At 43.4% G+C, this 16,138-nt stretch overlaps 1 protein-coding gene across 1 annotated transcript in view; it reads left to right on the top strand.

Annotated features, from left to right (window-relative positions):
- LOC126293326 (peroxidase-like) overlaps positions 1-16,138 on the top strand; it is a 189,762-nt gene that overhangs the window by 110,302 nt on the left and 63,322 nt on the right. Inside the window, exon 5 of the mRNA XM_049986512.1 lies at positions 7,113-7,289. Coding sequence (XP_049842469.1) covers positions 7,113-7,289 — 177 coding nt within the window. The remainder of the gene's footprint in view (positions 1-7,112; positions 7,290-16,138) is intronic.

Genomic DNA, 16,138 nt, shown 5'->3' with positions numbered 1-16,138 from the left:
ATCCCCACACCAACACATCCCTGCTCTGACACATGCCTGCACCCACACATCCCCACACTCCATCTCCTGAGATCCACACATCGCCACACCCATACACCCTCATCCTGACATCTGCCTACACTGATAAACACTGTACTGACCCAACACCCACACATCCTCACACCTACACACTCACATACTGCCATATACCCATGTTGATGAATCCTCAAACCTCTAGAAGTGGCCTCTATTATTATTTGAGTTTATCTCACGACAAGATTTTTGTATCCCGCTTGGAAGGCGGCTCGTGGGCTGTATCAGGAAAAGGTAAAATCCCCTTTACTCAAGCAATGAGAATACATAACTTGCAAGGTGGTGCGAAGTCGAAGCTAAGTGTCCTGGCTGGCTGCAGCTGATCAAATGGGCTGAAGCAGTCGTGGAGCTCGAAGACCTCGACAGCACTGGCTAGAGGGCGCTGTCGTCTGTGTATCTCGTAGTGCCAACTTGAGAAAATATTCCGTGGTACAGTTACTATCGATACCACAAAGATCATCATGAAATCTTTCTTTTATAGATTGCAGTAATCAGGGTCAGCTATAATCTCAGCTATAAAGCGATTAAGATAAATGGTTATCTCAGTTAAATTATTTTCATGAGTTTAGGGTTGAGTTATTAGCAAAGACTGCATGTAACATTTTTCCTGTCAAAGTACTTGGATTAAATTATCTATTTTCTTAAGGAAAAACACACTAATTTCTGCTCAAGCCAAAGTTACTGAGTAGCTTCGGCTTGTGTGGTTGAATTTCAAACATATATAGAATGTAAGATTATCTAGATTATATAACCGAGTAATGTATAGGATTTCGAAATAAAATAAACTATGCACAGGTTCTTTTGAATGGTACATACAAATAATAACTATTAAGAATAAAAATAAGTTAATGTCGTTACACATATTACACAAGCTTCTACTAGTAAAATTACAATGGCCGCATTTAACTTTGATGTTTTGGAATTGTAAGGGACAGAAATGACGTAACGAAAGCTGAAAGAATCTTTTCAGTCATTATTTCAACTAGAAACTGACACCTACATTCATCAGAAGCAATCTCAGTAGTAAACGTAAAGACAGACAAAGGGGAATGGAATAGAATGAACGAATCATTGACGTGAATAACTATGCATACCTAAAAATGAAACAAATCAGGAGTGTTAGCACCTTGCTGTAGGTTTACTCTTAAACGAACATGAAACTTTACATAAATCGTAACAGTATAGAATACAGCTATTTCCATCATATATGTAGAATTATTTTGAAAAAATGACAGTCTTTCTTAAATTACTATAAAGTGTATAAAGAGGTGCCACAAGCATTAACACACCAATATCCCATACACTATTAGACTTTCACACTCCTACACTCCACCACACTTACATACCACATATCTTCAGAGTTACCTCCATCCACGCACATTCATACCCACAATTCCCACCACACACAGTCTACTTTGCAAATCACTCACCCACGCCATGTAATCCAGGGTGTAGATTATTTACAATGAATGGACAAAGGTCAAGGGAAAGCACTGAATGTGGTATCATTAGCTAATCATTCCTCCGCCAGAGAATAACTTTTTATTGGTTTTCGGAACATGTCCATTGAGACATCTGAACACTGGAAATGTTACATTATGGATCACAATTTGTTGTGACAATTCAAAGTAGACATATGCGAAGTAGACATGTACGAAGTTACTTATACTTAAAAAGGACTGAGTATGACATAAAACAAGTTTTACATCCACGGTATACAGAAAGAAGTAGACAAGACGAAAATGTAACACAGAATACACATAGGTCCGTGAAGAGATGGAATCGTTCTGGAGGGATATCTAGCAATGAATCTAGCAGTACTTCTCACACTCGGGCTCCACACATAACGCGACATAACTCGAGAGTGAATAAAAGTCTGCTCAAGTGGAAGTTGCATTGTTGTCCTTGAGTAGCTGTCTATCTCTTTGACAGTCATACGCCCCCGTTTCTAGTTGAAAATTACGACTTGCATCCAAGATGACGAATTCGAAAATGGCCACTGTGTTGGTAACATAGCATCATAGATTTTCCGTCCCCCCCCCCCCCCCATCCGATTTCATACTATTTGACATTAAATTTCTTGTCCTCCATCTGTACTAGTTTAAGAACCGTGAACACAAACCTATGGGCCACCCTGTACATATATATTGGTTACTAGTCACAGATACTGCTTAATTGCTGCAACGGCAGAATACAGGCAGTTAGTTCACTATACACATACCTCCCCGAGATTTTGCTAACAGTTTTGACGATTATTTCTTGATCTGTGCATCAGAAATAGCGCACAGACTCCTCCTTCGATGTTACTACGGACACACTGGCTCCTGTCATGTATACTTCGCGCACAACTGAGTTGTTCGTTGAGTAGCAGAGTTTCCAGGCGCAAGTTACTGGCTCTCTGAGCTGAGCTACTTTCCCTGACAGCTTTTGAACGAAACACCGGATCGGTACGTTCTAAACATGAAAAGTACATCTTTGTGTGGCTGTATTATTAATGATTGCGCCATATGTTGTCTATGACGTAATAATATTAAGACCACTCGATCTACCCGAAGAAATGAGTCAACCACGTGTTGTCTAATGGTATCACGCAGGTTCACGGGGAACTCACGGAATGAGAACAGCAATGTTTTTAGTTATGTATTTTATTTCTTTTTTCACGTTTTTCAACTCGGATTTTTGCGCACGTATTGTTCGCCCTATCTCTCGGAAACCAAGTTAACTTTCTCACGTCAGCAAGGCCACGACTGATCACTGTGTGAGAATGAGGTTACCATACCGCACCCCCGAAAAAAATTCTCTGTTCCGAGACTATACAGGGTGTCCCATTTATCTTGACCACCCTAAATAACTGTTTGTACTGATGCAAATTACAAAGTGTTTCAAGCAAATGTTCTTTAGCCGTCAGGGGGACATCAATAAGCATGCTTGCCTTCGTTGTAGCTTTGATTTTTTTACACAGATATGAACAGCGGTAGGACTTTTTTAAAAGGCAACCTGCATTTTTTCCGGTTACTCATTTCCTCTCCTAAAGATGTATTCAAAAACGTATCACAGTGTACCATTCATTGAAACGCAACGTTATTAATTACATAACACAACACTGACGTTGACGCTCCCAGCGCTTAGTGCAGGTACTCGGTATAATTGAACACATCCACGAGCTGACGTTAACAGAGGACAAATGTAAACATAAGTAGAAGTCACACCCGTCATTCCGTCAACCATCGTCGGCTGAAGAATTGTGTGAGTACAAAGTACACCAATGAAGAGAAGGTAGAAATGCTACTCTTCTATGGGGAATGTAAGTTAGCAGAACAGTAACTACAATACTGTTTTCTTATGTACGGGTACATTCAGTACAGTAGTTTAGTCCTTTTAAATACTGTTGTGTAGAGTAGGCATACAGTAAAGGCTGTCCTTCCTACAAACTGCATCAACATAACGTTTCTTTTATTGTCGTTGTCGAAGGCAGGCGAAATGCTACGCAGGCAGCGGAATTGTACAGACAAGAACCCACCTTCCCGACGGATATTTTCTCGTCTTGTTGCGACGCTTCAGGAAACGGGAAGTTTCAACGCACTTCAACGCAATCGTCATAGCAATCGCACAGACGAAGCTGCTGAAGTTACTGTTCCCGCTTCCACTGCTATGAATCCACATGTGAGCACACGACGTCTTGAACACGAGAGTGGCATTCCTAAACCAGCGTACACCGTATTCTTACACATCACGAGTTCCACCCTTGGCATGTACAACTACATCAAGAATTGCAGGGGAATGATTGTCAGAGGGCACAGCAGCAAATCCTCTCTAACCCGAACTTCTTCTCCAATGTTCTGTTTACCGATGAATGTTCCGTCTCAAGCAAAGGAAGCGTGAATACAAGGAACATGCATCATTGGTCCCGCGACAACCCGCGATGTGGAGCGTCAATGGAGAGTTAACGTCTGGCGTGGGATGCTTGGTATTACAACTATTGGCCCTCATTTCATCAATAGTAGACTAAAAGGCACAGCGTATGCCAACTTCCTCAGACGAATTGTTCATCCTCTTCTGGATGAAGTGCCGCTAAGAACCAGAATGCTTGTGTGGTATCGACACGGTGGATGTCCAGCACATAATGCCTTGCGTGCACGTTGTGTTCTGAACCGAAGGTATCCTGCCAGATGGATTGGTTGAGGAGGAACAGTTACTTGGGCTGCTAGGTCTCCTGATTTAAATCCTCTGGACTTTTTTCTTTAGGGATGCATTAAAGACGTTGTCCATCGGGATGTTCCAACAACTCCAGAGGACATGCTGGAACGTATCGTGCTTGCTTGTAATTCTCTTCAGCAGGCAACACTGGAAGCAGTCAATAATTATTTCATTCAACGAGTGCATCAGTGTATCGGTGTCCAGGGACACGACTTTGAGCACCTTTGAATGTTCTACGCCTGGGCAACAGTACAGGAGAGTCAAAGTCAATTTTGTGTTATGTTTTTACATGGTTTTCATTTGTTTTCTGACAACTCCAGCAAGTGCACGAGGTTGTGATCCTGGGCTCAAAGTCAGTGTTGTGTTATGTAATTAATAACGTTGTGTTTCAGTGAATGATACATTGTGGTACGTTTTTGAATAGGTCTTTAGGAGAGAAAATGTATTGCCGAATAAAAAATGTAGGGTGCCATTTAAAAAAGTCATACCGATGTTAATATCTTTGTAAAAAAACAAAGCTACAACGAAGGTAATCATGTGATTGATGCCCCCTGTCAGCTAAAGAACATTTGCTTAAAACATTTTGTAATGTGCAACTGGACAAACAGTTATTCAGGGTGGTCAAGATAAAGGGAACACCCTGAATATTTAGGTAGATAATGCATCAAATATAATTAATTAGAAGTTGGGTTGATAAGAATGTGCAATAAATATCCACATATTGATCTACACGATTTAGGAATCCAGGTCCACGCTCCGATTCGTAGATTGCCAGTTTTGGTTTTCCTGATTTCGAGATTCTCGTGAATAGCCTCGTATCACACATCCCAATGAGGAACTATTTTGCCTCCAGACTACTTCACCCAAAATGATGCTGTTTTAAGCCATACAGTAGAGAGGCATATCCTTGGGAAATATATCAGCTGCAGTTACCGTCAGAAGCAGGAGTACACCTTTAGTTATTGAAGAACAGCACAGCATTTTGTTTCACGCAGTCGGTTTTAACACAAAACAAGTACATCATTGTTTAAAAATATATGTAGCCCATGCCCATTTGAGTCTATTAATGTTCATTATTGTAATGTGTAAAAATTTGAAGTAAATTATTTAAGCAATTTTCGTGAGTGTTTGTAACAATGTTTCCCCTTCAGATATTACATATGTATTTACATATTATAAATATTAAAGAAGATATAGCATATGTGTGTCCAAATTTTCTTTACAGTATCATCTACAAATCTGAAGTGAATTGGTCAAAGACTTTTCGAGACTTGTGGTTACATATATATAGTCTAATGAACTTTCACGTAGACACAGGCTATATATAGTGTCCGTCTGAATGTTCATTAGACCTTTGTAGGTGATACTAAAACTTTCGAAAAGTTGTTGTCCGATTTCCTTTAAATTTTTACACAATAGTCTAATGAACATATAAGAAAACGTTCCAGTGAACTTGGATTCGCAAACAAGCCGTTTGCGAGGTAACTGCGAATGTGTGGTTATGAGACAGCACTTATTTAAGTATGGCCTTAGTTACTACAAATGTATGTTGAAATGTGAGCTTTTCTGTTTGGCTAGAATCTCACCCATGACCTACTTTAACAACAGTTACGTTACTGATACGGTAAATGTCACATTACAATTTACTGTACGCACGTATCTCTTAATAGAAGTGATCCACGTCACGTCGCCACATTTGGATGAATTACTGCACCCGTCTCTACAGTGAGTTACAAATTCTTGAAATATCCCCGGGTCAGGTCATACAGCTTCACAAGACTCTCGAGATAACCCCAGACAGTGAAGTCCAGTGGACTGACGTCAGTTGAAATTGGAGGCCAACATACACGCCTTGGACCACCTATCCACTTTGGTCCACACTGTCATGTTAGACGTCGTCTTACATTATCAACATCATTTTCCAGTGTGTAGTGTTTCCTTTCCTCGGGGTTCTGCCGTGAAAATACAAAATAGAAAATCTGATTGGGTTTTGAATTTTGATGGGATAAGTCACGGATAAGACGGACTTAGTATCACAGATTGAGATAGTGCTGTAATTTGACTGTGAATGGCAGACCGGGTCGGGAACACTACAAAAAGCGACTGTAACGAAATAGCATCAGAAATAAGCTGAAATTTCCCTTATAATTCTGTCAGAAACGTAGTATTTATTATTATAATATTGTCTTCGCGGCTGCGTCTGGAAAACTTCTTAATTTTCTTGTAGGATGACCTGTTTTCATGGTTCGCTGGTCCTCTTGTTCTCCGTCTGATGAAAATTTCTTGAAGAAGGATTAATTTATAAACTTGGCGATAACCATTGCGAATCACTACTGAAATAATTTCATTTCGTAATATAGTTTTAATTTCCACTTAAAAGCATATTTAACACACCGCCGAAAAATACACGTCTTGAACGTATGAAGACAAGAGAGTAATAAAATAGTTGTTGAAACAAACACCCACACAGAAGTAAAAAAAAATTATCTATAAAAATCTGTCGCTGGCGCAGCGATCTTCTGCATGCCCGATCTTAAATCATATCTTTGTGCTGGCGGAGGCGCGGTAGTCAAAGTACCGTTACAAGTGCGCTGTCATGCAAGTACTATATTCCCAAAGCTTTGGATATGGGTGAAATTTGAGCCCAATTAGATGGGAGCACAATGGAGAAGTTTAGATTTCGAAGACGTTTGTACTAACTAGGACAATATCCCGCGGCTGGTAACCACACTTTCGAGACGCCTCACGTTTACCGGAACATTAGTGTTCGTTTTATCGTGTACTTTTCCCGCTACTCTATGTGTTGAGTATTGATTGCTGACAGATACCTGTTGTTTCCACAGCCAACCGGCAGCCGGCAGTGTCCGTGACGGGGCACTCGCTGCCCCCGGCGAGGACGGTCAGCTGGGTGCTGTTCCCGGACAACCCGATCCACGACCCCATCTGGACGCTGGTGGCCATGCAGTGGGGGCAGATCATGACGCATGACATGAGCATGGCCGCGGGCACCTCGCAGGCCAGTCAGTGACAATTCTCTCTCTCTCTCTCTCTCTCTCTCTCTCTCTCTCTCTCTCTCTCTCTCTCTCTCCATTCTCTTCCTGTCTCTCTGGATCATGAGTCTCTGACTCTTCTGATGTCTCGCAACATGACTTCATGTCTTAAACTAATGTCATCACCTCAGACTAGCACTACACCCTATGTCCTCAAGTGTCTATTGGATATCTATCAATCTATCTATCAATCTGTCTACTCATCTGTAAATTTTGCCTGTATGTCTCAGTTGTTGGTGGCAGTAGTAGTACGAAGACGTCCATGAAACAGCTTAGAGCTTTTTAACCGAAACGCAAATTGTCATTCTACACCCTTGTTCTTCATGTCTACATATACCCTACTGGTCATTAAAATTGCTACACCACGAAGATGACGTGCTACAGACGCGAAATTTAACCGACAGGAATAAGATACTGTTATGTGCAAATGATCAGCTTTTCAGAGCATTCACACAAGGTTGGCGCAGGTAGCGACACCTACTACGTGCTGACATGAGGAAAGTTTCCAACCGATTCCTCATACACAAAAACCAGTTGACCGGCGTTGCCTGGTGAAACGTTGTTGTGATGCCTCGTGTAAGGAGGAGAAAAGCGTACCATCACGTTTACGACTTCGATAAAGGTCGGATTGTAGCCTATCGCGATTGCGGTTTATCGTATCGCGACATTGCTGCTCGCGTTGATCGAGATCCAATGACTGTTAGCAGAATATGGAATCGGGTGGGTTCAGGAGGGTAAATACGGAACGCCGTACTGGATCACAACTGCCTCGTATCACTAGCAGTCGAGATGACAGGCATCAAATCCGCGTGGCTGTAACGGATCTTGCAGCCACGTCTCTATCCTTGAATGAACAGATGGGGACGTTTGCAAGACAACAACCATCTGCACGAACAGTTCGTCGACGTTTGCAGCAGCACGGACTATCAGCTCGGAGACCGTGGCTGCGGTTACCCTTGACGCTGCATCACAGACAGAAGCGCCCGCGATGGTGTACTCGACGACGAATCTGGCTGCACGAATGGCAAAACGTCATTTTTTGGATGAATCCAGGTTCTATTTACAGCATCGTGATGGTCGCATCCGTGTTTGCTGACATCGCGTTGAACACACATTGAAAGCGTGTATTCGTCATCGCCATACTGGCGTATCACTTGGCGTGATGGTATGGGGTGCCATTGCTTACACGTCTCGGTCACCTCTTATTCGCATTGACGGCACTTTGAACTGTGGACGTTACATTTCAGATGTGTTACGACCCGTGGCTCTACCCTTCATTCGATCCCTGCGAAACCCTACATTTCAGCAGGATATTGCACGACCGCATGTTGCAGGTCATGTACGGGCCTTTCTGGATACAGAAAATGATTGACTGCTGCTCTGCCCATCACATTCTGTCACCAACTGAGAACGTCTGGTCAATGGTGGCCGAGCAACTAGCTCGTCACAATGTGGCAGTCACTACTCTTGATGAACTGTGGTATCGTGTTGAAGCTGCATGGCCAGCTGTACCTGTACATGCCATCCAAGCTCTGTTTGACTTAATGCCCAGGCGTATCAAGGCCGTTATTACGGCCAGAGGTGGTTGTTCTGGGTACTGATTTCTCAGGATCTATGCACCCAAACTGCGTGAAAATGTATTCACGTGTCAGTTATAGTATAAAGTATTTGTCCAATGAATACCCATTTATCACCTGCATTTCTTCTTGGTGTAGCAATTTTAATGGCCAGTAGTGTACGTAAGTACAAAAATGGGGTTGTTTGGAACAAGAGTGTTCATACAGGCAGTCTGATGATGTGTCGAGCATCTTGCAGTGGGAGCGTGACGACCATTGTTGAAGCTCCCCTTGACAGGACAGCAGTAAGAGGGTGGCCTACAGTGGTGTCACAGTGACAACACTAGAAGCTGTAGGTGCCCTACATCGTCTATTCGGATAACTCCTGGTTCTGTGTGCAGCATCACGATGTACGTATGCGTGTGTGGAGGGTTTGAAGAGAATGGACGTTTTCCAGTTGCATCCGTCACTGTCATATGGGCCTAGGTATACTGATATTGGGCGCTATTCTGTACCCCACACAAACACCTCTGCTTTGCATAGCCGGTTAGATTTGAACGACTGTCACTACAATCATCATATTTTAAGGCCAGTACTTGTGGCCTGTCTTCGAAGTCTAGGTGACGTTATCTTTCAACAAGATAACACAAGACCACAGACTCATCGACCACTAACACCTGCCCATGGGTTACCTCCATTCGCTAACCACTACGGTTGATGAATGGGATGTCCATGAAGTAGTATGGCTTGAAGTATGCGTAATTGTCAGCAAAGCTATATACAATTCGATAACCAGCCAGATTGTAGTCGTTGTTGCCACTAGACACCTTTTCACACCTTTTACATCCCAAATATAATCATGTGTTCCTCCTACCGTGCTGTACACCCACAATAAGTAAGCTTCCATTATGCGCTTTCGTTTCTTGTGCCACAATTTTAATGACGAGGATCACATTTTCTGTGAAGCTTACACTCTTTATCATTATCCTATGTCACAGGAGAGCCTCCTAACCAATTTCCAAGTCCCAATTTTATCTTCTTTAAACCCATATTTTTTATCACGTTTATTTTATCTTCACATAACCTTTCGAGTGACCAACCAGGTTGGCCGGTGACGCCAATGCGCTGCTTCCTCGATTCGGGTAGGCACGCTGGCCCCGGATCGAATATGCCCGGAGGATTAAAGACGAGGTCCAGTGAGTCGGCCAGCCTGGATGTGGTTTTTAGGCGGTTTTCCACATCCCACTAGGTGAATACTGGGTTGGTCCCCACGTCCTGCCTCAGTTACACGACTCGCAGACACTTGAAAACGTTCGCACTATTCCATGGGTTACACTAGATGCAGACAGCTGGGGTACACTAACTCTGTCCTGGGAGTACCGGGTGGTGATGGGAAGGGCATTTGGCCACCCTCTGACACTAACCTCGCCAAATCCACAGTAACAGGGCGGACCCCGTGTTGATGTGGGACAAAGACCCTAAGAAAATGATGATGATATCCTTTCGAACACATTTCTGGGTAGTTTTGTTTCATTCATTGTAATCTGCATGTTTCGTGTGTCACTGCCTTCAAACTCTCGTTTTGCTTTTAATAGCTGCCTCGTTGCATTTGACATCTTCATTTCTTTTCCTTCATAGCTTTAACATACACTGAGGTCACAAAGATATGGGATAGCGATATGCACAATCAGATAGCGGTAGTGTCGTTTACACATGGTACAATAGGGCAGTGCAGTTGCGGAGCTGTCATTTGTACTCAAGTGATTCATGTGAAAATGTTTCCGACATGATTATGGTCGCACGACGGCAATTAAAAGACTTTTAACGCGGCATGGTAGTTGGAGCTACAAGCGTGGGACATCCCATTTCGGATCTCGTTAGGGACTTCTGTATTCCGAGTTTGTGCCGAGAATATCAAATTTCAGGCATTACCTCTTACCGTGGCCAATGCTATGATCGACGACCTTCACTTAACAACCGAGAGCAGCGGCGTTTGCATAGAGTTGTAAGAGCTAACCGACAAGCAGCATTCCCGGAAATAACCGCAGAAGTCAATGTGGGACGTATGACTAACCTATCCGTGAGGCGAAATGTGGCATTAATGGGCTGTGGCAGCAGGTGACCCACGCGAGTGCCTTTGCCAACGGCACGACATCGGCTGTAGCGCCTCTCCTGGTCTCCTGACCATATGGGTGGGGCCCCAGACGACTGAAAAAACCTGACCTGGCCAGATGGGACCCGGTTACAGCTGGTAAGAGCTGATGGTAGGGTTCGGTCGTGGCGCGGCCCCGTGAAGCCGAGGACCGAAGTTGTCAACAAGGCACTCTGTAACTGGTGGGGGCTCCATAGTGGTGTGGGCTGTGTTTACATGGGATGGACAGGGTCCTCTGATCCAACTGAACCGATCACTGACTGGAAATGGTTATGTTCGGCTACTTGGAGACCATATGCACCCATTGGTGGTTTTCATGTTTTCGAACAACGATGTCATGTCACAGGTCAGAATTGTTGTCGATTGGTTCGACGAATAAACATTATGGTCAGTTGAGCGAATGATCTGGTCACCCAGATCGCACGACATGAAATCTCATCGAACATTTATCGTACATAACCGAGAGATCATTTCCTGTACAAAATCCTGCACCAGCAACAAAAATGGTTCAAATGGCTCTGAGCACTATATGACTCAACTGCTGTGGTCATCAGTCCCCTAGAACTTAGAACTACTTAAACCTAACTAACCTAAGGACATCACACACATCCATGCCCGAGGCAGGATTCGAACCTGCGACCGTAGCAGCCGCGCGGTTCCGGACTGAGGCGCCTAGAACCGCTCGGCCACAGCTGCCGGCGCACAACCAACACTTCCACAATTATGAACTGCTGTAGAAGCAGCAGGGCTCAATATTTCTGCAAGGGACTTCCAACGACTTGTTGAGTCCATGCGAAGTCGAGCTGAGCTACGGTGGGTAAACGGAGGGTCGACATCATCTCAGGGGGTATCCCATGCCTTTTCTCACCTCGGTGTATTTGTCCTCATTAAATAATTGTTCTTTATATCTATGTCTGTATTAGCTTCATTTTGTTAAATGTTGAACATATTCGTTAATTACGCTGTCATACTTCAGTATTCTTAAACAAATTCTTATAATTTAGATTTATAGCTTCGTGCCTATTTCCTGTCAGTGCTTCTATTTTTACCCCCTGTCGTATGTCTATGATCATTAGAAATTCTTCAGTGGTTTATTGCCCTCACGCCTTGCGTAACTGTGATGTACACAATGTGCAACGAGTCTGAGAACAGAGTGTTCATTTGGAATTGATTCCAGTATTTTTGGGCTCCGTCTGTTATACAGGAGTCTCTCTCTTAGCAGTGCGCGTGGCCTATAAGTCTTCGGCTGATCGCTTGGTTTTGGCTGGTTTAAGCAGTGCAATGAGCCTTGAGTTTCTGTGGTATGTTCCCTGTTGCCATTACATTTGAGTAAAACTCTGCAAGCTATTTTTAGCATATTCCTCACAATGAAGAAGGAATTTTGGGTGTATTCCATCCAATCCAGGTGCCTTTCCCGCCTTGACAGTCTTCAGCGCTTCTCTGACTTTATTGGTGGTACATTTTGAGAAATACTGGTCTAAAGGTGTGATGTTTTTCTTAAGAAAAGTTCATGTCGTATTATTCTTGTTTGTTTCTTGTCCTTTGGCGCTATAGATGTTGGTTGTATATGAGCTGAAATCCTATTTGCAGAAATAACTGTTATGATGTAGTCTGTTAGCTCCACCTAGTTTTCGGGGGAGAGACCAGGCCTGTCTTCTAGATGTCTTGAAATCAAGCGACTCAACGGTTTCAGTCCATTTCTCTCGCCATGCGTTGTCTAGGCTGTGCAATACGTTATCTGCAATCTCAGGGTCTCCACTATCAATGAATCTCTGATACTTATTTTCGCACTCTTTGTCCCTTCCTGATACATATTGTTTACGGAACCCCCTTGAGGCAGCAGCTTTCGCTGCGCTTTTAACTGCACCTATGAATCTATCATAATTACTCGCTGTTGGGTGAATCCATCCCAAGCAGTTACCCAATTTTTCCACGTAGATATCCCACTCTGCCTTTCTGAAATTGCATCCTGGGCGTTGCACGGTTGTTATTAGTGGGATATTGATTCCAATTTCAATCAAATCTGGGCGGTGTCGGCTATGATGGAAGTCTGTTAGTACACTTCTTGTAGTTATTAGTGGTGTATGGCTATTTCCAGTCATAAAAAAGCATAAATCTGGATTATATTCCTTTCTCCAAGCTGCTGACCTAAATGCTCCTTGATCCTTTGGGTGGAAAACTAAGAACATAGCAGAGAGTGTCACGGACATGATTTGAGTGGACATCATTAAAATGGAGGCATTTTTCGGTACGGCGGAATCTTCTCATGAAATTTTAATCACCAAATATCCACTCCAAATGCGAAAATATTTTGTTGACGCCGACTTACATGCGGAGAAACGATCATAATAATAAAACAAGGGAAATCGGAGCTCGCACGGAAAGATATAGTTGTTCTTTTTTTCGCCCTCTGATCGAGATTGGAATAATAGAGAATTATTGTGAAGACACTTAACTCTGATTTATAGAGTAGCCATGCAGATTTAGATGCAGATGCAGAAACAACAGCGATATTGGGCGTCCCGCAAGAAAGTGTTGCAGGCTATCTGCTGTTCCCGATCTACGTAAACGCTCTGCGAGACAATGTGCCCAGATTTCTTTGATTCTTTGCAGATGATGCTGTTATTTACCGACTTGTACAGTCATTAGAATAAACAGCTATTGAAAAATGTGTTATACACGATATCTGTATGGTGCCAAAAGTGGCAATTGACTCTAAATAATGAAAAGCGTGAAATCATTCATACGTGTACTAAAAGGAATCCAGTAAATTCCGGTTACGCGACAAATCGCACAAATATGACGGCTGTGAATTCGACTAAATACTTAGCAGTTACAATTACGAACACCTTAAATTGGAACGGTCAACTTACATAATGGTCTGAGGAAGGTGTACCAAAAAAATGTGTTTTATTGGCAGAACACGTAGAACATACAACAGTGTACTAAATAGATTGCCTACAGTACTCCTGTCCATCCTCTGGTAGAGTACTGTTGTGCATTGTGGGATCCTTACCAGATACGATTGCTGCAGAACATCTAAAAAGTTCAAAGAAGGGCAGCACGTTTTGTATTATCGTGAACTAGAAGAGAGAGTGCCAGCGATATTATCCGCGACTCTGGGTGTCTATCGTTAAAACAAAGATATTTTTCATTGCACAAAATTTTAATCACCAGCTTTCCTCTCTGAATGCGACAATATTTTACTCGCGAAGACCTTCATAGGAAGAAGTAGTCATCTTGATAAAGTAAGATAAATAAGAGCCCCCACGGAAAGCAGGCGCCATTTGAGAAAAGAACGGTAGAGAAATTGCTTCAGACTGATTCGATGTACCCTCTGCTAGGCAATCAGTTGTGAATTGCAGACTAGTCATGCAGATGTTCATAATTTACTGCCTCATCAGTGCGCTATTCTACACGATCTCGTATGTCAGTTTTCTATTTTAAGTACGATACAGCCCATATACCGGGTGATCAAAAAGTCAGTATAAATTTGAAAATTTAATAAACCATGGAATAATGTAGATAGAGAGGTAAATATTGACACATATGCTTGGAATGACATGGGGTTTTATTAGAACAAAAAAAAACGTTGTTCACAAAATGTCCGGCAGATGGCGCTGGACAGCAAAACGTCAGTGACTGCGCATGACAATCGTGTATAAAAGGAGCTGTAATGAGAGAGAGAATCAGATGCGCCAGCAGTCGCAGCATGTTGACGTTACCTGGAAAGGCGCTTTTAGTGAAGCTGTATTACCAGAATGGGGAATGTGCTAGTTCAGCGTTACGAGCCTATCGCCATAGGAAGGGGATTCGAACAGGTCAAGGTCCGTTGACAAATACAGCTGTGGCGAGACTGGTTTCGAGGTTCGAAGCCACGGGTTGTTTAGACGATAGACCCCGTAGTGGCCGACCGAGCAAAAGGCGTAATGCTGCTGAGACAGTTCAGGAAGAAACTAAGACCGTAGCGGGTTCGTCTATGCACGGCAAAGTCAGCGCTCGTGCAGTCGCACGTCGCACCGGCATTCCATACACTACTGTTTGGTTGGCACTTAGACGTACCCTCCGATGCTATCCGTACAAAATCCATCGGCATCATGAACTGTTACCTGGCGATTTAGTGAAACGGAGAGCATTTGCGGTGTGGGCGTTTCAAAAGATGGCGGAAGATGACGATTGGTTGAGTAACGTGTTGTGGATCGACGAAGCTCATTTCACGCTCCGGGGGTCTGTCAACGCCCACAACTGCATAATTTGGGCTACCGAAAATCCTAGAACTGTCGTGGAAACTCCATTGCACGACGAGAAAGTCACAGTATGGGTTGTATTTACCACATCTACCGCTATCGGGCCTCTTTTCTTCGAGGAAATGCGTGACTCTGGTTTTGTAACTGCTACCGTGACGGGTTAGAATCACATCATCCCCAGCCTGGGTGATAAACACCTGCTGGAACGTACGATGTTTATGCAGGATGGCGCTCCACCCCATATTGCTAGACGCGTGAAAGATCTCTTGCGCGAGTCGTTTGGTGATGATCGTGTCCTCAGCCGCCACTTTCGTCATGCTTGGCCTCCCAGGTCCCCAGACCTCCGTCCGTGTGGTTATTGGCTTTGGGGTTACCTGAAGTCGCAGGTGTATCGTGATCGACCGACATCTCTAGCGATGCTGAAAGAAAAGAATCCGACGCCAATGCCTCACCATAACTCCGGACAAGCTTTACAGTGCTGTTCACAACATTATTCCTCGACTACAGGTATTGTTGAGGAATGATGGTGGACATATTGAGCATTTCCTGTAAAGAACGTTATCTTTGGTTTGTCTTAAAAAATGGTTCAATTGGCTCTGAGCACTATGGGACTCAACTGCTGTGGTCATCAGTCCCCTAGAACTTAGAACTACTTAAACCTAATTAACCTAAGGACATCACACACATCCATGCCCGAGGCAGGATTCGAACCTGCGACCGTAGCAGTCGCACGGTTCCGGACTGCGGGCCTAGAACCGCGAGACCACAGCGGCCGGCTTGGTTTGTCTTACTTTGTTCTGCTAATTCTTTGCTATTCTGATCAGATGACGCGCCATCTGTCGGACATTTTTTGAACTTTTGTAT

Source organism: Schistocerca gregaria, chromosome 10, assembly GCF_023897955.1.
Source record: "Schistocerca gregaria isolate iqSchGreg1 chromosome 10, iqSchGreg1.2, whole genome shotgun sequence".
In the NCBI taxonomy this organism is placed as follows: Eukaryota; Metazoa; Arthropoda; class Insecta; order Orthoptera; family Acrididae; genus Schistocerca; species Schistocerca gregaria.
The sequence above is the reverse complement of the archived record's forward strand: the minus strand, read 5'-3'. Positions and strand labels throughout refer to the sequence as shown.